The sequence below is a fragment of the Euleptes europaea genome, chromosome 11 (genome assembly GCF_029931775.1).
Source record: "Euleptes europaea isolate rEulEur1 chromosome 11, rEulEur1.hap1, whole genome shotgun sequence".
Taxonomy (NCBI): Eukaryota; Metazoa; Chordata; class Lepidosauria; order Squamata; family Sphaerodactylidae; genus Euleptes; species Euleptes europaea.
Genome location: NC_079322.1, coordinates 22098259 through 22120284, shown reverse-complemented (window position 1 = coordinate 22120284; position 22026 = coordinate 22098259). Strand labels below are relative to the sequence as shown.

At 47.9% G+C, this 22026-nt stretch overlaps 1 protein-coding gene across 1 annotated transcript in view; it reads left to right on the top strand.

Moving 5' to 3' along the window:
- Positions 1-12589: 12589 nt before the first annotated feature.
- EEPD1 (endonuclease/exonuclease/phosphatase family domain containing 1) overlaps positions 12590-22026 on the top strand; it is a 70394-nt gene continuing 60957 nt past the window's right edge. Inside the window, exon 1 of the mRNA XM_056857518.1 lies at positions 12590-13440. Coding sequence (XP_056713496.1) covers positions 12590-13440 — 851 coding nt within the window. The remainder of the gene's footprint in view (positions 13441-22026) is intronic.

The window sequence follows — 22026 nt, the reverse complement described above, 5'->3', positions numbered from 1 at the left end:
AACTGATCTCCAGCCGTAGAGATCAGTTCACCTGCAGAAAATGGCCGCTTTGGCAATTGGACTCCATGGCATTGAAGTCCCTCCCCTAACCCCACCCTCCTCAGGCTCCACCCCCAAAACCTCCTGCCGGTGGTGAAGAGGGACCTGGCAACCCTAGAGACCAGTCAGATTTTCAGCTTTTGAGAGTCAAGGTGCCCTTTGTTAGATACAAGTGGAAATGGAGATCCCGGAGTCCTTAGGTCCCAGTCAGAAGGTGGAAGGGGTATTGCAGAGAAGGGAGCAAGGAATCGGGATGCAAAATGCAATCGGCTTGATTCAAACAGAGGAGAAATGCTTAGGGGCAGAAAATTAGCATCTCTAGTGAGACATAAATCCTATGTCCCTACTGAGAAGGGCAGGGTTTGGGGAGGGGAGGGACTTCAATGCCATAGCGTCCAGTTGCCAAAATGGCCATTTTCTCCAGGTGAACTGATCTCTATTGGCTGGAGATCAGTTGTAATAGCAGGAGATCTCCAGCTACTACCTGGAGGTTGGCAACCCTACTTTCTCCCTTCACTACTTCTGTCTCTCTTGCCATTTTCCCTGGAGGAAACAGCAGCTGGGGGGTGGGTGTTTGCCCCTTTCTGTGGCGAGGGCTGGGAGGGCTGGGAAAGGAAATGGGGTTGGGAAATTTCTGGAGATTTGGGGGTGGAGCCTGGAGATGGTGGGGTTTGGGGAGGGGAGGGATGTCACTGTGATATAATGCTATAGAGTCCACCTTCCAAATCAGCCATTTTCTCCAGGTGAACCAATCCCTGAGGTGTCTGTAGATCAGCTGTCGTTCCAGGAGATCTCCAGGGCTCACCTGAAGGTTGGCAACCCTAGACAGAGGACATGCTCTAAAATAGAATTTAGAGGAATTCACTGGACTTTTAAATCTTAAGTGATGTTTAATAAGTGTATAATCTAAGGTGATTATATGAGTTTTCTGAGGGAAGGGAAATCCACCCATTTGTCATCTCCATTCCAGCATGGTGAAACATTTAAGCAATGTAAAATTTTTTGAACATTTGCTATGTTCAAATAATGTTTGCTACCATAGAAATGAAAGACTGGTTAATTCCCCCCCCCCTTAGCATCCATTCTTCAAATGGTAAAGATAAAAGACAGAGCAAAGTACACCATAAAATTAGCAAACAATTGGATGATGTCTCACATACAGCACGCCTGGGCAACTCAGAGAGCCACCATGGAAATCCATCACGAGTTGCAGTGATGAAGCTAATTGGCATAGTCAGTGTATAAATAACTAGCATAGTTTGTGTGTCATCTGAATGACAGCTTAGACCGTCAAGCCAGTATTGATGGATGTGTTGCCATTTTCCTACAGTGGCATTTGTGCAATTTCCAGAGTGATGCCACAAGAGAATGCTTTTTAATATAATCACAAGATCCATCTCAATTAAATCCCTGAAAAGATTTTCTCATGAACAGAGAGCAATGCGGTGCGGCTTAGACTTTTGTTTCCAGTTTGGTTTGTCTCTTGTCTGCAGTCTTGAGAGCCAGTGTGATGTAGTGGTAAAACTGCTGGGCTAGGATCTGGGAGACCCAGGTTCAAATCCCCATGGTGCCATGGAAGCTTGCCAGGTGACCTTGGCCAGTCATACCCTCTCAGCCTAACCTACCTCACAGGGTTGTTGTGAAAATAAAATGGAGAAAGGGATAATGTTGTAAGCCACTTTGGGTGCCCATTGGGGAGGAAAGTGGGTATAAATGAAATAAAGTAGTGGGTATAAATGAAATAAATAAAATCATTTGCCTTCACAGGTTGAAAGTGCAGTTGGACATTTTCTCATAAACCTTCAAAAAGCGGGATGAGCCATAGAATGTTTTAACTGCAATTTTTGCCCTATGTAGATCTTCACATAACCAATTTGTTATAGTCACTAGCCAGAAACAACTGGGGCAGAAAAATAAGTTGTGTATTGCAGTCAAAGTGGCCATAAAAACTTGACTGCTAATATACTAATATACTAATAAAATAGATGTCACCTTTGCCCGTATTTTTCACCAACACATGTTTAATCAGAAAACTGAGGGCTAAACTACACAATATGTGTTTTGGCTAGTTGAGTTCAGGTTCCCATAGGAAACCTGAAAGGGGTCGCCATAAGTTGGCTGCGACTTGACGGCACTTTACACACACACACAGGTAAAGGTAGTCCCCTGTACAAGCACTGGGTCATTACTGACCCATGGGGTGACGTCACATCCCAGTGTTTACTAGGCAGACTATGTTTATGGTAGGGTTGCTAGGTCCCTCTTCGCCCTGAGGAGGGTGGGGTTTGGGGAGGGGAGGGACTTCAATGCCATAGAGTCCAGTTGCCAAAGCGGCCATTTTCTCCAGGTGAACTGATCTCGATTGGCTGGAGATCAGTTGTAATAGCATGAGATCTCCAGCTAGTACCTGGAGGCTGGCAACCCTATTTTACGGGGTAGTTTGTGATTGCCTTCTCCAGTCATCTATACCAGTGGTCGGCAAACCGTGGCTCGCAGGCCGCATGCGGCTCGTTGGCCCCTTGAGTGCAGATCTGCCACAAATGACCATGTGCGGGCGTGCAGGCACGCGCGGGCGCATCGGTCGGGTGACGGGAGACGTGGGGCAGGCGGGCCGCGGGGTATGCGGCGCGGGGGAGGCATGCACGACTCAAGCACGAGTTGAGTGAGTCCGTCAGTCAGCAGTCTCATTGTGTACAGTAGAGCTTCTCTTGTTGCCATGGCTTCCTCCGCCGCAGCCTATGGAGGAGGCGTGTGAGGGTGACGTGCTTCCCCGGGCACTTCCTGCTGTTGCTGTCTTGGTGGCGGCTGACCGCTGAACCGTGTAGTGGAGCTGCATTTGCCATGCTATGGAGAAAGTGGTCCCGGCTCCCTCTTTTGAGACTCCTCAGGAGTCTCCAGCCGAAGACTGTGACGCGTGTGGAGGCAGCAACTCGACAGTGGCGGCGGCGGCGGCTCCTGCTCTGCATCTCTTTCTTGGAGCTCTGAATAAGCAGGGGCGGGAAAGGAATTGGTCTCCTCGTCTGCCAGGCATGCAATGAGGCGCTGTTACATTCTTGGCCGCAGGTCTGGGCTTCGCCTTGCATGGGTGGTCCATGGGGCACCTTGCAAAAGGGGCGTCTTAAAGCGGTGTCGTTCATGGGCAGTTCATGGGGGGGAGGGCATCTTGGCCATCTTCTAGGCATGGAGTAGGGGTAGGGTTGCCAACCTCCAGGGACTAGCTGGAGATCTCCTGCTATTACAACTGATCTCCCGCCAATAGAGATCAGTTCCCCTGGAGAAAAATGGCCGCTTTAGCCATTGAACTCTACCTATATAGTTTAAGAAATTTGGCTCTCAAAAGAAATCTCAATCGTTGTACTGTTGATATTTGGCTCTGTTGACTAATGAGTTTGCCGACCACTGGTCTATACCTTACCCCCAGCAAGCTGGGTACTCATTTTACTGATCTCGGAAGGATGGAAGGCTGAGTCAACCTTGAGCCGGCTACCTGAAACCGACTTCTGTCACCATCAAACTCAGGTCTTGAGCAGAGCTTCTGACTGCAACACTGCAGTTTACCAATCTGCGCCACGGGGCCAGAGGAGGTGCTAAATATCATTTCTAGGGGTCAGAGATCAGCAATGTTTCAGTCCCTCCTCTTGACTAATGACAAAAAAACAAGAAACATTGTAGAATGAATCGCTTGTGTAATTTATACAGGCCAGCTAGCCTTGGCACAGATTTCATTTTAGCACAGAGCTGTATACCCAACCCTGGTTACTGCCTCCACCATTCCTTTTCATTCACATATATTTCAACCTTCAGCTGTTTTTGGCCAGTCTTCCTTTGTGACAGATGGAGATTTAAATCCAATCAGGTGGGCTTAGCAGCAGCACCTTCTTTACAGGGAACTAGAGAAAATGAATGCAATGCTCAGGAATTTCATGTTGCATTAGAAGTTAAAAAACAAACCGGAATGGTTATGTCAGTCAGACATGCCTTAATTCTAGAAGTCAAAACAACGAGAAATTCAATTAGACAGAGCCGACTTTTACTTTATTCCTATTCCAAAATGCTAACTATGACTCACCTCTCTCTCTCTCTCTCTCTCTCTCTCTCTCTCTCTCTCTCTCTCTCTCTCTCTCTCTCTCTCTCTCTCTCTCTCTCTCTCTCTCTCTCTTTTTGGGTAAGGGAGATGGTAGCCTTAAATCCAGAAGATTCCTCTACAGAGATCTATGAGATCTGTACTTTTAAAATTATTCTTTTGCACAATTTGGAAACCTGAATACATTGTAAACCACTTGAATGAGCACCTTCTTCCTTGAGATGGTAGAGTAAGACCTATTTCAGCTGTGAATTTTTTTTTTTTTACTTCTTCAGAAGCATGGCATAGTGGTTAAGAGCAGCTGACTCTAATCTGGAGAATGGGGTTTGATTCCTTGCTCCTCCACTTGAACTGCAGACTCTAATCTGGTGAACCGGATTTGTTTCCCCACTCCTCCACATAGGCGGCAGACTCCAATCTGGTGAACCAGTTTCCCCACTCACCCACATGTAGCCTGCTGGGTGACCTTGGGCTAGTCACAGTTCTCTCTGAACTCTCTCAGCCCCACCTACCTCACAGGGTGCCTGTTGTGAGGAGGGGAAGGGAAGGTGATTGTAAGCTGCTTTGAGACTCCTTAAAGGTAGAGAAAACGGGTATTTAAAAAAAAAAAAACCCTACTCTGACAGTTGTTCAAAATTAGGACTGAAACAGACTTGCTGAGGTCACAAGAGATAGGGTGTATTGCAAACTGCAAGAGCGATTGCATCCATTTAGTGCTTTCCAGAGCTTTCAGCTTGAGTGCTGTAGGTCACCATTGGGAGCATGGGAAGTTTCTTCAGGCTCCCCCCCCCCCCATAAATGCTCATAAAATAAAGTCAGCCGTAGGAACTGCCCGTCCTGTGCTCATCCTCCCGCCAGCTGAATGGAGCCGTTTAAACGCCCTGCATGTCTGGACTATGAACAACAAAAACTTCTGAAACTGCACACACACAGTTCTCTAAATTATCATGCTGCTCGTGCAAGGTCACCCCAAGCATGAAGAGTATCGAAGGTCCCAGCTCTGAAACAAATAATTGGACAGTTTTATATGCTGGCTTCATTGATTCTCTTAAAGGGAATCATCTTTCAGATAGGGGTGTGGCCATTTATTGGACACGACTCCCCTAGAGCGATTGCTCCGGGGAAAGCATTATTTTGAACAAGGTGGTGGTGTCACTGGGATAATACTAGCTGTTGTGAATCTTGATCGTCTCTATGTTGCTTGTGTTTGACAGTTAGATGGGACTTTGCACGTTATGTTTCACTCTCTGTGCTGCTTTATGGCTGTTTTAACGGTACCCAGAAGGGCCTATGTGCATAGGCATTCCCACACATGGAAATCCCAGATCTTCGGCTCCAGGGAATGTTTAGGCCTCTTGTATACACAGGCCTGGCTTTGACTTGATATCCCTCCGGAAGTATACAGAGAGGGAGGAAGAGAGGGGCTTAAACAATTTCACCTCGGTGGTCTAACAAAAGGTACAGGAAAGCAGGCCATTCTAGATATCAAAACAATGCTAAATTTGGAGGCAGTTCTCAGAAGAACAGTTCTAAACAATGTAACAGCAGCAAGTTATTCCGGGTAGTTCCAAAATACACTAAAGGTAAAAGGTAAGCACCCGGTCATTCCTGACCCATGGGGTGACGTCACATCCCAACGTTTACTAGGCAGACTATGTTTATGGGGTGGTTTGCCATTGCCTTCCCCAGTCATCTACACTTTACCCCCAGCAAGCTGGGTCCTCATTTTACCTCGGAAGGATGGAAGGCTGAGTCAACCTTGAGCCGGCTACCTGAAACCGACTTCCGTCGGGATCGAACTCAGATCATGAGCAGAGCTTGGACTGCAGTACTGCAGTTTACCACTCTGCGCCACGGGGCTCTTACACTAAAAATACACTAGCAGTGATCAATCACAAATTCCTAGTGTCCTGTTGAGCTAGAGTTTGTCCCCAAAATGAGATCCTCCCAGATGACCAGTCCAAGAAACAACCACCCAGAGGAAGGGGAAGGTATGTGTCTCTCCCTGAAGGTATGTGGAAGATGGGAGGAGAGGTTTGGAGAGGGATTATGGAAGAAGCCCTGCTCTGGAATGGGAATTAGGGAGGTATGGGGATGCTGGAGAGGGAGGAACCTGCCAGGCAAAAGCAAAAAGAAGATTAGGAAGGTTGAAAATACTTATCATTTATTATGGCCTGTGGGTATGTGGGTTGCCCTGACCTGGATAGCCCAGGTTAGCCTGATCTTGTCAAATCTTGGAAGCTAAACAGGGTCAGCCCTGGCTAGTATTTGGATGGGAGACCTCCAAGGTATACCAGGATCATGACACGGAGTCAGATAATGGCAAACCACCTCCAAACATCTCTTGCCTTGAAAACCCTATGGGGTCTTCATAAGTCAGCTGTGACTTTACTGACAATATACAGACTAGTACCGAACCTCTGATATAAAATTATATCAAACACATTAGTGTATTTATACATGTATTGGTATAAACATAAGTTTACATTCAACTCTATGGTTGCAAATTGATATCTATTTTACATTTGTGATGCAGTTCTTACAAATAAACACCTTCTGATACATAATACAAGGAGTCTCCATTGCTTGACTCTCTTTTATGTGACGCTTCTTCATATATCACAATTAGCAAATTGAGTGTTTGATATAATTTTATATCAGTCCAAGGTGCACAGTCTCTCGGTATGGATCAGCAGCTGGAAGGCCCTGGCCCAAATCCAGCATTCTGTGAACTGACCCTCCAGTGGACAACCCCAGACCAAAGAGATGTATGACGGTCTTTGGCAATTGACCACTTTGCCAGGAGGTCATGGGCAGAGGAGGGGTACAGGAGCGGGGGCTTTGCTTTCCACCCTTAACCCCATTCACAGCTGGCCCTCCAAGAACCAAATGTTGCTGTAGCAAACATGAGAACGGGCCAAGCCCAAACCAATACCCATTAGGAATGTGTCCTAATTCCACCTTGAGAAAGGTGGACTATGAATGAAAATAAATCAAATAAATGACCACATATATAGAACACCTCTACACATTTTCTGATTTACAGTTAACATCCAATACCTGTTTTTGGACTACAGTCTTGATGGGAACATCCTAGGGTTGGCAGCCTTCAGGTGGGGACTGAAAATCTGTCAGGATTACAACTGATCTCCAGATGACAGAGATCAGTTACCCTGGAGAAAATGGCTGCTTGGGAGGGTGGATTCTTTGGCATTAGACCCTGCTGAGGTCACGCCCCAAATCCTCCCCTCCTCATGTTCCATCCCCAAATCTACAGGAATTTCCCAACCCAGAGTTGGCAACTCTATATGGAACACCTAACGTAACTGAAAATCCTGCACGAGGACGCCAAAGAATATAAGTTGTTTTGGGCCCGTTTGGGGGGAAAAGCAGGGTATAGATTAAAAAGAAAATAATCATAGGCACTTATGAGTCCTGAGACCAAGGGGCTGTCTTTGTGATCCCAACAAATGTTTCTTCTTATCACTAGAAAGCATACTGATTCCTAAACCTTTCTTTCAGCCTCTCAACGGCAACATATTGATGTGTGCCGATAGGCTAGTCTGAAGGCTTCTCTGAAGTGCCGAAACTATGTAAAAAACACAAAAACGCCCCCCAGTGAATAAGTACAGTTTCCTTCCGCAAAGCACACCCGATGCAATCAGCATGGCTTCAAAACGGTATTCATTCGCTGGTATCTGCTCAGCCCTTTGAAAATGAAGGGCTTTATATAATAAGAGTTAAGTATTACAACTTTCTCTCCCGTTCCATTCCCCCACCCACCCGTGCTGCACTTTGTCAGCGCCAAGGCTGTTTTTCTTTTGATTTTGGCAAGAGTCCCGAAAAGGAAATGTATAATGAAATTACTCTCTTCATCTGTGAGCGTCCAGCACAGAAATATACACGCCAGAGGGTCACTGCGGTTTAAACAAGCAGCCAGCCGCATCCCCTGCAATTCCTTTGTAGGGTGAGGAGGGACAGGAGTAGGGTTGCCAACTCTGGCTTGCAAAATTCCTGGAGATTTGGGGATAGAGCCTGGGGAGGGCGGGGTGAGAGGCGGGACCTCAGCAGAATATAATGCCATAGAGTCCACCCTACAAAGCATCCTGGGGGACTGATCTCTGGAGCCTGGGGATCAGTTGTAATTCCTTGAGATCTTCAGGCCTTACTTAGAAGTTGGCAACCCTAGACTGCATACCGTTGTAACTTCTCGGTGGATGATAACAGCCACTATTTTTAAAAAGGGGGAGAACTTTGCTGCATGATCCTTATAATTCATAATTGTCAATATCTATTGACAATTATTATCAGCCAAGTATTAGCCGGCATGGCGGAGTGTTTAAGAATGTCGAACTAGTATCTGGGAGACCCAGGTTCGAATCCCCACTCATGCCATGGAAGCTCGTTGGGTGTCCTTGGGCCAGTCACACGCTCTGAGCATAATCTACTTCACAGGGTTGTTGTGAGGGTAAAACGGAGGAGGAGGAGGAGAATGGAAGCTACTTTGGGTCCCCGTGGGGGAAAAGGTGGGGTATAAATGAATTAAATAAATATCAGATGTGCTTCCTGCTCCAAGGGCTAGATTCCAGTCCAGTAGCACCCTAGAGACCAACAAGATCCTTGGCATGTAAGCTTTTGAGAGTCAATGCTCCCTTCATCAGCTTTGACTCTTGAAAGCTAGTATCCTGAAATTCTTGTTGGTGTCTTAAAGTGCCAACTGGACTCGAAATCTGGCTCTTCTACTTGCAGACCAACACGGCTACCCTCTAAAATTATCTCCTGCTCCAAAAAGTGAAGGGCAGCCTGCATGGGATTATCCCATTTCATCCCCACGAGCCCATGCAGAAAACGAAGCTGGGATCTAGCAAGGAATACAGCAAGGCAGGCGGAGGTAGCTTTTTTCCCCTTCATTTGGAAGCATTCTGGCTGCAATCAATCCAAACATGTCTTTTCTTTGCCGTTTTATGATCTCGAAAAAGCTGTTCTGCTTGCTTCACAGCAGAAGCCAGCAATCCAGCGGCTGATTGGCCGGCGCCCATGTGGCACCCTCCCCACCAATCCCCACAGTGGTTGGCGCAGATGTTCAATTTATGAAAGTAAACCTATGAACGAATGGAGAAAATATGAATGCAATGTTTTTAAAAATAAAGATGCAGGCAGCTTGCCTGAAGTATAAGGAGAGGAAGACTGATTATTTACAGCAAAACCAAAAGGCCCCATTTTCATAGGCTGCATCTGAGAATATTTTCCCAGTGCCTAGTGACTTCTCCCCAGTGCGCCAGCTCTAACGCATGTTTCTGTGGTGTTTGCATATTGAGGGGGAAAGTGTTGTTGCCTCACGCGCCAATGGGTGTGCACTGTAACATGACAAACCACAGCATTAAATTGTGGTGTTATGTTAAGGCGGTGTGGTTTGCGTGTGTCTATTTTGGTACTGCATCATAACAATGGCAAAGGAAAACCGAGCCCCCTTTTCTTCCGGGAGAGAATGGATTTGTGCCTTTGGCATGCACGTGTTATCAGACGTTCACATTTCATTTGTTACAATGAACCGGTGAGACGGAGAGGGAAATGGGAGCGGAGGGGGTGTGGCTCAGCGGTAGAGCCGCTGCTTGGTGGGCAGGAGGTCCCAGGTTGGCATCCCCAGCAACCCCAGTTAAAAGTATCAGGGAGAAAGTGATCCGGAAGACCTTTGCCCAAGGTTCTGAAGAGCTGCTGCCAGCCTGAGTAGGCAATACTGAACTTGATGGACCAAAGGTCTGATTCAGTACAAGAAGAAGAGTTGTTTTTTATACCCCGCTTTTCTCTACTTTTAAGGAGTCTCAAACTGGCTTACAATCCCCTTCCCTTCCCCACAACAGACACCTTGTGAGGTGGGTGGGGCTGAGAGAGCTGTGACTAGCCCAAGGTCACCCAGCTGGCTTCAGGTGTAGGAATGGGGAAACCAACCCAGTTCACCATACTAGAGTCCGCCGCTCATGGGGAGGAGTGGGGAATCAAACCCGGTTCTCCAGATTAGCTTCCGCCCCTTCTAGCCATGGCTCTTAACCACTACGCCACGCTGGCAGCTTTATGTGTACCTGTGTCCATGATGTGCTCATGTGACAGAGCTGCGCATGCAGCATTTACATTCACGCAATCACATGCTGCGTGAGTCCTGAAACGAAGCGTCCTCCTTTAATTCTGCAACGACGTAAGGCGACTGTAACAGCATCATGGGTTGCAAACTGTCCCCAGCCCTAGATCCTCGGACCCCAACGCAGCGTTTCCCCCACCCTTCCTCCAAGGAAGTCAGAGCACCCTTCCTTTTTTTTAATTGTTTCTTCTTATACAAATTTCAAATATATAGTTCTTATTCTACATACATTGTTTGTATAAAGTACTTTTCTCATTCCCTTCCATCCCTCCCATCCCCCTCCCTAGCCCCACTCCTTCTCCTTATAATTTTTAGTCTCTTAACCCCAGCCACGGGCACAAAGTCTGGATCTTCCACCGAATGTCTTTTCTTCCTTCCACTAATATCCACTCTAAGTAGGTCTTCCATCTACTCGTGATTTCCCTGCTCTTGTCTTCCCATGAAGTCTTCATGTGTGTCAGAAAACCCAGCAGGTAAAATTATGAAAGGACTACTAGAGGAAATGAAAGTGATTAAATTCAATGAATTGGAACATAATTTTTTTACAAAATGGTACAAAACACCAGCGCAATTAGCGAATATTTTTCCAGGACTAAGCCCCATGTGTTGGCACTGTAGACAATCTAAGGGTTGGTTCTCCCGCATGTGGTGGGAATGCCCAGAGGTTAGGGACTTTGGGACACAAATACTAGAAATTATAAGAACATGTAACGTCTCCTTAACCATAGATTTTAAGCTAATGTTAATGAGCACAACAGGGAACTCGGGGGTAAACAAGAGGGATCAGGCCATACTCAAGGCTATGCTATTAGCAAGCAAAGCAGTAATAGCTCTGGGTTGGAAGGATAAAAGTAAATGGACTATAGAAATATTGTCGAAGGCTTTCACGGTCAGAGTTCATTGGTTCTCGTAGGTTATCCGGGCTGTGTGACCGTGGTCTTGGTATTTTCTTTCCTGACGTTTCGCCAGCAGCTGTGGCCGGCATCTTCAGAGGAGTAACACTGAAGGACAGCGTCTCTCAGCGTCAAGTGTGTAGGAAGAGTAATATATAGTCAGATAGGGGTTGGGTTTGAGCTGATACTTTTTGCAGGACAACGATTCAGCTGAAACCCAACCCCTTTCTGACTATATATTACTCTTCCTACACCCTTGACGCTGAGAGACACTGTCCTTCAGGGTTACTCCTCTGAAGCTGCCGGCCACAGCTGCGGGCGAAACGTCAGGAAAGAAAACACCAAGACCACGGTCACACAGCCCGGATCACCTCCGAGAACCAACGGACTATAGAAATCCGGCACAACTATCGGTTCGAATTCTCACAGTCGGATATCGCCGAGACGATGCGTCAGAGAGCACCCTCCCTATCCTCACAACAACCCCGCGAGGCAGGCCGAGCGAGGCCGGGAACGTGACCGGACGCGACTCGCCCAGTGACCCGTTTCCCCGTGACTGAGCCCTGCACGTGCGGGCTGGAAGGAATAAGGGGTGGGGGGGAGAGGGAGACCCTCCCGCAGGAGGGCCGGCGCCCAAGCGAGCGGAGGTCGCAGGCGCGGTCAGCGCAGCCCACGGCCGTGCAGAGAGGGCGGAGGCGGCTGGGCGGCCGCTGCGCGCTCGGGGCTCGCGACCCCACCCCCGCGGCGAGGGGGCGGCCGGACGGCGCTGCAGACCGGCCGCTGGGGGCGCTGCTCTGTCCGCGGGCGGAGGGCGGTCCGGCACTGCCCAGCGCCGCTGCAGCCACAGAGGGGCCAGAGCCCAGCCCGGGCGGGGAGGCGGCGCCGCGGCTGCGAAGCCCCAGCAGGCAAGCAAGCAGGCAAGCAAGCGGGTAGGGCGGGCGGGCGGGCAGCCGGAGCTTGTGGGCTTGGCGGCTCCCCTCCTCTTCCCGGCTTTGCAAGAGGGCCGGGGGAAGGAGGAGGCTCCGCTGGCAAAGGAGGGCTGGGCGGGAGCCTGACCCGGGGCAGCGGGCTGCAGCTGGCCTGGGTCTCTCGCCCGGGTCTCTCGCCCGGCCCCCCTGGGCAGAGTGACGCCCGATCCCCCTTGCGCTGGGCAGCTGACCTCTTGCAGCTGACCTCTTGGGCAGCCGGCCTCTTGGCTCGAAGGCGGGCGGGGAGCCTCTTCCCCTTCGCTCGGCCGGCGTCCAGCCAGCCCGGCGGCCCCTCCCCTCCCCTCCCCTCCCCTCCTAGGATGAGCCCGCGGCCGGATCGCTCTCGCCCGCCTCCAGTGCGCCGCTGCCCGGCCGCGGCTTCGGACGGCACCCCGGCGGCTCTCGCGGGCCGGGCTCGGTGAGGGCGTCGGGGCGCAGCGGGGCGCGGCAGGGGTCCCGGGCGCCGGGCATGGGGGGCAACCTGGGCTGCCACCGCTCCATCCCCAGGGACCCGTCGGACCTGTGCCGCAGCCGCAAGTTCAGCGCCGCCTGCAACTTCGGCCACATGCTGGTCAACCAGGAGCGGCTGAACATCAACACGGCCGCCGAGGAGGAGCTCATGACCCTGCCCGGCGTCACCCGGGCGGTGGCCCGCAGCATCGTGGAGTACCGGCAGTACATCGGGGGCTTCAAGAAGGTGGAGGACCTGGCCCTGGTCAGCGGGGTGGGCGCCGCCCGCCTGGAGCAGGTCAAGTGCGAGATCTGCGTGGGCGGCAAGGGCGGCTCGGCCCAGCACTCGCCCACCTCCCTGCGGCGGGACCCGAACCCGGACCCCCTGGGCGCCGCCAAGGTCAACGTCAACACCGCCACCCCCGCCCAGCTCATGAGCATCCGCGGCCTCACCGAGAAGATGGCCCAGGGCATCGTCGCCTGCCGCCAAGAGCACGGGCCCTTCAAGAGCATCGAGGACCTGGTCAAGGTGGGCTGCGTCAACTCATCCTTCCTGGACCGCATCCGGACCCAGGTGTGCGCCGAGCGGTCCAGGCCCCCTTCCGCCAACGCCAACGGGGGGCTCACCTTCGCCGCCAAGCCTCACCCCAGCCCCACCTCCCTCAGCCTCCAGAGCGAGGATTTGGATTTGCCCCCCGGAGGGCCCGCTCAGATGATCTCCACCCGCCCCACCGTGGAAACGTTCGGCGGGGTGAGGGATGGGAAGCCCGTGCTCAGGGTGGCCGCTTGGAACCTGCAGAGCTGCTCTGTTGAAAAAGCCAACAACCCTGGCGTGCGGGAGGTCGTGTGCATGACGGTCCTGGAGAACAGGTAGGCGCCTGCAGCTTGCCTTCTGGCATCTGAAGTATCTGCAGATTCCCCCCTCCCCTAGTATTGCTTGCTTCAACTCTTCCACATCTGCGAATGAAAGGGTATTGGCCAACAGTGGATGCTACCGACCTGTTTTGCAAGTTGGGGCAGCCTTATCTATAGACCCTAAGAATTTCTGGGCAATTGTACCACTATTGTGCATAATCAATGAATACGTATGCCTTGTGTTGCGTTTGGGGTATCATTGGAACCCAAACACATATACCAAAAACCTCATTGAAGAATGTGACGTTTCACTGAAGGAGCTGGGTATGTGTAGCCTGGAGAGGAGACGACTGAGAGGTGACATGATAACCATCTTCAAGTACTTGAAGGGCTGTCATATAGAGGATGGTGCCGAGTTGTTTTCCGTTGCCCCAGAAGGTTGGACCAGAACCAATGGGTTGAACTTGAAATTAAATCAAAAGAGTTTCTGTGTAGACATTAGGAAGAATATTCTAACAGAGCAGTTCCTCAGTGGAACAGGCTTCCTCGGGAGGTGGTAAGCTCTCCTTCCTTGGAGGTTTTCAAGAAGAGGTTAGATGGCCATCTGTCAGCAATGCTGATTCTATGACCTTATGAGAGGGAGGGCATCTTGGCCATCATCTGGGCATGGGAGTAGGGGTCACTGGGGGTGTGGGGAGGAGATAGTTGTGAATTTCCTGCTTTGTGCAGGGGGTTGAACTAGATGACCCTGGTGGTCCTTTACAACTCTGTGATTCAGAAACGTGCTCCTTTGGGCATGCTTCTATCTGGGTAGTGCACATTTTGTAACGGACCTTAGAGAATGGTACAAACATCTCTTCCCAGTGTGCTTTGCTAGCAGTTGGCATTTAAGACCCAGTCGGCAGTTCTGGTGGTCCCAGGCAAACACTAGTGGTTGGGTTGTGGTAGGACGACATCTCTCTCTCACAAATCTTATCTCTCTCACAAATCTTACTCCCCCCCCCACTCAAACTTTTTCTCCCTCTTTTGGAGGTCTCTGTGCGTCAGCATCCATGTTTAAATTGGCCCTGATGCTAACTTGGCAGGGGCAGGGGCCTGTCTGTGTGCTGGCAGAATTTCAGTTCTCAGCAATATTTTGTCCACGGTATTGCGGGGCGAAGCTTCAGGGCGCACAGACTTGTTTGTGTGGTCACAGGTTTGAAGGGTCATTAGCAGCACTGCACCCATGATGCAATTAACTGGTGGCTGATGAGCAAGAGATGCTGTCACACTTTTTTTTTTGTAATTTAGCATTTTTGTGAGATGAAAGCACTTCTGTTCCTGAAGATACATACGTTTCCATGACAAACGTTATTTGAAATTAGCATTGTGGTGCGTCTGGACTTCTCCATATGATTCTTCGTATTGCAAAAACTTCCTCCCTTTCTCTCTTCCACCTTCATGAGAAAAAAAGTAACTTCTCTCCCTAGGGTTCCAAAAAGCTAGTTTCTGAATATAACCTCTTGCTTGCCTTGAGAAAAGTATGCACAGAAAGAGTGCTATGGATAAGCTATTTTAGATCAAGGTATTTCTATGCCTATATTTTTCTTAGTTTTTACCTGCACTGCAACGTGAAGTTGAGTATCTGCAGCGCAGAGAGCAACCTATGCAGTATGTTTTGTTTCAATGCTTTGTGTTAAAAGGAACTAATAAGCAATTCTCGTATTCTGTAAGTTGAACTGTGCTGCAATCCTCCTCTCTTCTCTTACAACATAGCTCTGTTAATGACCCAGAGCATATGAGAGCCTTGCGTTTCTGCAGAAGGCGTTCTTGGCTTGGAAAACTTGCATGGCAAACAGAAAAAGCCTATGGCTTCCTAAAGGCTTCTGGTCTTATTAATTCCTTGTAAGCATTTGTAACTGCCCCTAAGAGAACTGATTTCCTTGCAGATGCTGAGACCGAATGCAGTGTAGGATTCTGACACAGCCCAGGGTGGTTGTGGAATTGAGGGTGACTGCCTCGTTTCATGTTGATCTATAGGTTCGGTAATTCATGTTTCATGCTTCTAAAAGTAGGGGAAGGTGATTTATTGTTTACACTGTTCAAACTGACAGCCTGTTTTGTACCCTAAAACAAAAACTGTGCAATACCATTTAGTGTGCAAGACCCACAGAGAGATTGCGGGTAGCTGCATTGGGAAAAGAAAAACTCAAAAACTTTTGTCTGTTTACATCTCATTGCATGAATGTATGACTTAGGGACACCAAGGGAACTGGACTTCAACTAATGTGTGGGGAACATCAGCTTCCCACATTCCACCTTACAGTTTAAAACCTGCTGTTACAGATTATCCTTCTGGAGTTTGTCAGCGCAATGTATATATGTTTTTCCTTGGAAATAAATCCCACTGGAATCAGGGGGACTTCCTCAGTATAGAATCGCAGCCTGAATGTTGAACAACCTATTTAGAAATATCAGGGGGCAAAATCCTTCTGTTACTGTCGCAGTGGCAGGTGGCATTGATTGTTTTTGCTCCCCTACACCAGAAACTCCCAACATCTAGAAAACTAGTATATCAGGGAGAAGACCAGCTGGAGTCCATCTCCCTAATATACTAGCTTTCTGGGAGAAAGGAAGTGTAACATGGGGGAGCATCCAAATGTTTTCCCTCATATGTGTTTGCAGTTTTGAAATCCAGGAATAGCTCTGTTGTGGGATAGCTCTAGATTTGTCATTCTGCTGTGATTAGGTTTTTCCCTTTCAGGTGGGATATAAGCTTGAATAAAATGTACCTTGAAGAAATTATACCTGCAACACCCCTACACACATTTGAGTTCATGCAGTTCTGCTTGAGATCAATTGCATTAATTTATTTAAGTTACTTGATTTATATCCTGCCTTTCTCTGCAATGGGTGACACCTTCCATCATTCCCCTTTCTTCCATTTTATCCTCACAGCAACCCTTTGAGGTTGGTTAGTATGAGAGTGCGGGAGCAGCCCAAAGCCATCCAGCAAACTTCCTTGGCGGAGTGAAGATCTGAACCCGAGTCTCCCAGATCCGAGTCCAGCACTGTACCCACTACACTATACTGGCTTATCAGTAGTGTATATGGCCCATAGCCTTTCCCCCTCCCCCGGTATTTATTGTGAAGAGCATATTGCTAATGAATACTTTGAGACTTATTTTCCAGGGATTTGGCTCCAAAGGTGCTCTCTCTGTAAGCAAAACGGCACCTTTGGAGCCAGCCAGGGTCAGGAAGCAAGCTTAAATAGCTGTGGTTGCTGTATTTGCCATGTTGCCTTAGGACGAGTTGACTTGAGATCTTTATCTTCTTGGACTTGGTCCAAGATAGCAGCAGGGGAGGCAGGCTGCTGGAGTTCCCTTGTCTTAAGCAGAATCTCCCACCCAGCACGCCTGCCTTACTTCTTTAATCGCATGCAGTAGAGTTCATAACTCTGTAGGAATTTCCATAGGAAATGACAACACTGATGACCACTGTAAGAATCCGGTATTTCGCTTTTTGATCCCGGCCTGCAGAAATATTCGAAGGGGAGCCCCGTCAGTTTTGCCCTGTGTACTTGATTCTTTAATCCACCTGTGTTCCACATGACTTACATTACTCCAACACCGAAGCTCCTTCTATACCTATGAATGAAAACACCAGTTCTTCACAACCTGTCTGCTTTTCCCCGTTCTTATTTATTAAAACAGGGGTGGGGAACCTTTTTCCCACCAAGGGCCATTTGGATATTTGTAACATCATTCACGGGCCATACAGAATTATCAACTTGAAAATTAGCCGACCAATACGTTTCTCCATGGCCCAGGTGGGAAAGGGTTAACACAGTTTCTTGGGCTGTCCTAGCAGCTCCATAGCTAACAACTCTTCTGCAAGGGGGAAAGAAGGTTCCTTTTCTCGGTAAAACAAACTCTCATCCGCCTTGAGTAGAGGCTATTCCTGTCCGCGGGAGGGGGTGGATCACCAGTCCTAGATCCTTCTGAGCTAGAGATCTGCCAGGACCCACGAAGGGCCAGACCAAATGATTTTGTGGGTTTTATACAGCCCCCGGGCCTGACGTTCCCCACCCCTGTATTAAAAGAACAAAGATGAATCTCTTCTATCTATTTAAAATGGTGGGTGGCTATCTTTACTTCATTGTATTTATAATTGCAGTTTCAATATTGAACGCTTATTAAGTGTTTGTTGTTCCTGGGGCTGCTACTTGTGTAAATGTACCGTTGAATCTCGGACCGAAGATGCTGATGGTATGAATTTTTAATGGCTAGCATATTGCCTTTTCTCACAAACTCTTTTCATTATTTAGAGGTGACTATTAATGCCTTTTGTATTTGCCCTGAAAACAGACTTATTAGGTGCCCCCATCCCTGAAGCTAGTTGGGCATTGACAGACTCTTGTGAGATGGAAAGTAATTTGGCCAGTGAATGGCTATTTATGCACGGCTGTTTCCTCATGGTCACCCCGCTGACTACTTCAGGGCTTTGCTTTGATTATGCTTGCATTTTCTGACTGTCAGAGGTCGCCTTGCTCTCCCCGCACGTTTCTGCTCATTTTACCCACGTTTTCTGGACTCGTGTTCAGCCAGCATCCAGAAAACGCAGGGGAAATGCGTGGGGAGAGCGAGGCAACCTCTAACGGTTGGAAAATGCAAGCATAACCAAAGCAAAGCCCCGAGTACCGGTAGTTGGTGGGGTGACTGTGAGGAAATGGCCGTGCATAAATGGCCAATGAGAAGAATTCCCAGATCTTTGCAGTGGATTGCACAGTGTGACCACATTCCAAGAGGAACAGTGCACGTGTCCTTTTAGGGGCACATCAACACATATTTACACCAGTGTGAAACTGTTTTGATTTCCTCAGAGTTCTGGGGATGAGCTGCAGTTCCGTGTAAGCGCTAAGAAGGCTTGTATTGACCCCAGTCTGTTTCCAGGATGATTATTCCAAGGCCTGCTTGCTTGGTCATGGGGGCTAAGCAGGTTTGGCCTTAGTTTAAAATGTGTAGTGTGTAGATTGTCCCTTAAACTGTAAGAAGCGAAGCTGCACTTGAGAAGCTTTGGTCTTCCTGAAGTGTCAGCCTCATTAATACACTCCTCTCTGATCTGGAGCAGCAGCATCTCCATTTGTGGAAACAGATGCTCGTGTTTGGGACTGAGGCTTCTGTTCTATTCTTTGCTGAAACGGGTGCTTAATGTGAAGATTATTGTGGGTAACAAACGGCCTTTCTCAAGTGTATCTTTTGTGAGTTAAAGCTTATTAGTCCAGAAGTTAGGATGCCAAAATGGCACCAAGTTGCATGAGATCTGCAGGATAAATTGGGCAAGTTATGAGCTTGTGTCTGCTCACTCGTTGTTCCTGCCTCTCCCCCTTTCCCCTTCTGTGGCTCCCTCTCTGTTGAAATTCAAACTGTAGGCTCCCTACAGCACAGACCTTGTCTTTTGGGTTATGGCGCTGTATAGAGTGCTATGTTCGCCAGTGGCACTACATGAACAATGATAATGCTCACTGGAACCCTGTGCTCTAGTATCAGAGATTCCACCAGGTACCGCCTTCATTGTCCAAAGGTCTAGAAACTTAGATATTCTCAAGGTACTAACTTCTGAATCCACTGCTGTAATGATAGATTCTCTGGAGCGCTTTCTGTGCACGCCAAAAGTAAATGTTTGAGGATTGCCAGCCAGTATTGGCAGTAGTGCATGGCTAAATCCATTTACAGAAATCTTAACTTGTGGTTTTTAAAAAAAGCTTTGTGAAACAGTTTTTAATTCCTTTGTTGCTTTTGTTATTAGGAGGAATTATGACTTTTTAAATAGCTTTTTCAAAATGCTTTACCATCTCCCATCTTGGCTTGCCCTCACAACAGCCCCCTGTGAGGTAGGCACATTGAGGAACTAAGGCTGAAGGAGCATGAGCTTGTCCGGCTGTCTGCTCACCAGGCTGCAGTAGTGCATGGAACAGGTTGAAAGATAAAAATGCAAAGGCCACATCGGCTCCTTATATTCTTTGGAAAGGAAGTGGCTTCCAGCAGGGCCTGGGCCAGACAGTTTCATCTGATAATATTGAGGAAGCACAGTAGTCTCCCCACACATTCCAGACTTCCCTTTGCAAACATGATACTGAGAAACAGGTAGGCGTTTTCTTCTTTCGATGTAAAGGCTAACATTCTCAGCCCATGGAGAGTTGCATTCTGAGTAGTCTTCTAAAGCTCCTGCCAACCACCAGGTACTAGCTGGAGATCTCCTGCTATTACAACTGATCTCCAACCGATAGAGATCAGATCACCTGGAGAAAATGGCTGCTTTGACAATTGGACTCTATGGCATTGAAGTCCTTCCCCTCCCCAAACCCTGCCCTCCTTTGGCTTCACCCCAAAAACCTCCCCGCCAGTTGCAAAGAGGGACCTGGTAACCCTATCCTGCTTCTGCATTGGAGTGGAATGACTTCCAAGCATCCGTACCGATATTACTTTGCTGCTAATCTGTAAACGTTTCAAAGCATCAACAAACAGCGTATGCTTCTGTTGGTTTATTTTTGTATGCTCAGCTGCTGACTACTTGGCAAAGTCATTAGGTGTGTCTGTTTTGTTCCTTATCTCTTCCTTTTATCTCTACCTATATTTTCCTGTACCCATTCTAATAATATACAGGAGGACTCCCAAGATAAAGTCCCCTGCAATACAAGAGTAGAGAAAAACACAGCCTTAATAACTTGAGTACACACAGATATCTTGAGCCTCTGGAAGGATGCAAAACACGATTGTGGTTTTGGCATTACGTCCGAGCCAGCCTCCGTGTTCTCTAACTGGTCTTCCACAAATCCAGACGATGTGCTTGCAGCGTATGCTGCATATAGGCAGTTTGGAAAAGCAGCAGAGTGAATCTCAAAGCCAGACTACCTGATTTAATGTATGTGAGTCAGGCCTGGGGACTCACAGACATATTGTAGCTGCAAGTTTCTATTGGGACCTCAATTTAAAAGTATCACAAGAGCCCAGTTCAGATCGGAACTCTGGCACAGGTGAGGAGGGTTCCTGTCTCCCCCCACATACCATTTTCCTGAGCTGGAATGGCATGGGGGGTGTTAGTTACCCCATTGGGGGTTGCACGTTCAAGCATTCAGTGCAACTGGAACCCCCCTAGTGGGTCAAATAATGTGGCCCCTTGCCCCACTTCAGCTCGTGAAAATCACATAGTGGGAAGGCTGGAGGCCCTCCTCCTTCTGCAGTACTGATCTTCTAACTCTGGAAATTTAGAAGCCGGGGGAAGAGGGGAGTTGGGAAAACCCCCAATTGTGGGGGGAATTGAAAGATGTGCAATACTTGCCTTCTTATTGAACCTAAACTACTTCTACTGCTTAAACAACAGAAATGCATCATTTATACCTTGGCGTATAAAATTACACTACTTAGCGTATTCATAGAATTTAGAAATATAAATATCTTTTTAATGGGAAAAATTGCAAGTATATCCAGAATTTGAGCACTGCAGATTGCTGAACCCTACACCACTATAGCACATGTGTCAGTAACTATTTCTGATCTGAGCAGTAGGAAAAAATAAAACAAATTCTGTAGTGAACAAAAGGAAATGTATTATTCAGACAGACTTTGGGGGTTAGCGCACTTTGTATTCCCAGCGATGTAGTAAGAGTTTGAAAATGTTATAAAAAACATCGCTTTAAAAGGCTTTTTGGATACCACGGCTTATAAATGGTTGGAAGACGTCTTCACAGCTAAAGGGGCCAAACAAAGTGCGAACAGTATTTTTTATAACGTTTTCAAACTCTTAATACCTCGATGGGAATACATAGAAAGTGCGAACAGTATTTTTTATAACATTTTCAAACTCTTAATACATCGCTGGGAATACAAGTGCGGTAACCCCCTTTCTCATACAATCACAATATGTAGGACTGCCAGAATGTTTGGATATTAAGCTAAATTTTAACATTAAGAAGAAGAGTTGGTTTTTATATGCCGACTTTCTCAACCACTTAAGGGAGAATCAGACTGGCTTGCAATCACCTTCCCTTCCCCTCCCCACAACAGACACCCTGTGAGGTAGGTGGGACTGAGAGAGCTCTAAGAGCTGTGACTAGCCCAAGGTCACCCAGCTGGCTCTATGTGTAGGAGTGGGGAAACAAATCCAGATCACCAGATTAGCCTCCGTCGCTCATGTGGAGGAGTGGGGAATCAAACCCGGTTCTCCAGATCAGAGTCCACCACTCCAAACCACCGCTCTTAACCACTACACCACACTGAACTCTTCAGTACACCACACTGAACTCTTCAATAATATAATGATCATTAAACGTGTTACAACATATGTGCCAAAATTTGCATTTAAACTACTGAAAAATGTTGTACAGGTCTCCAGTGTAAGAGCTTTTTCAGTTAACCAGGTAAATAAGTTGTAAGGAATTTTAAATTGATTTATTGACGACTGGAATTAAGCTTGCATCTTTTGATAAGCAATTTTTCACACTTCTGAACTTTTTTCTCTGTAACCATGAGGACTAGAAATATACTTATTTAGCATAAAGTGACTGGCAGTGGAATCCAGAGAAGAGTTATAGTCTTCCAAGCCCATTGACTTCAATGGATT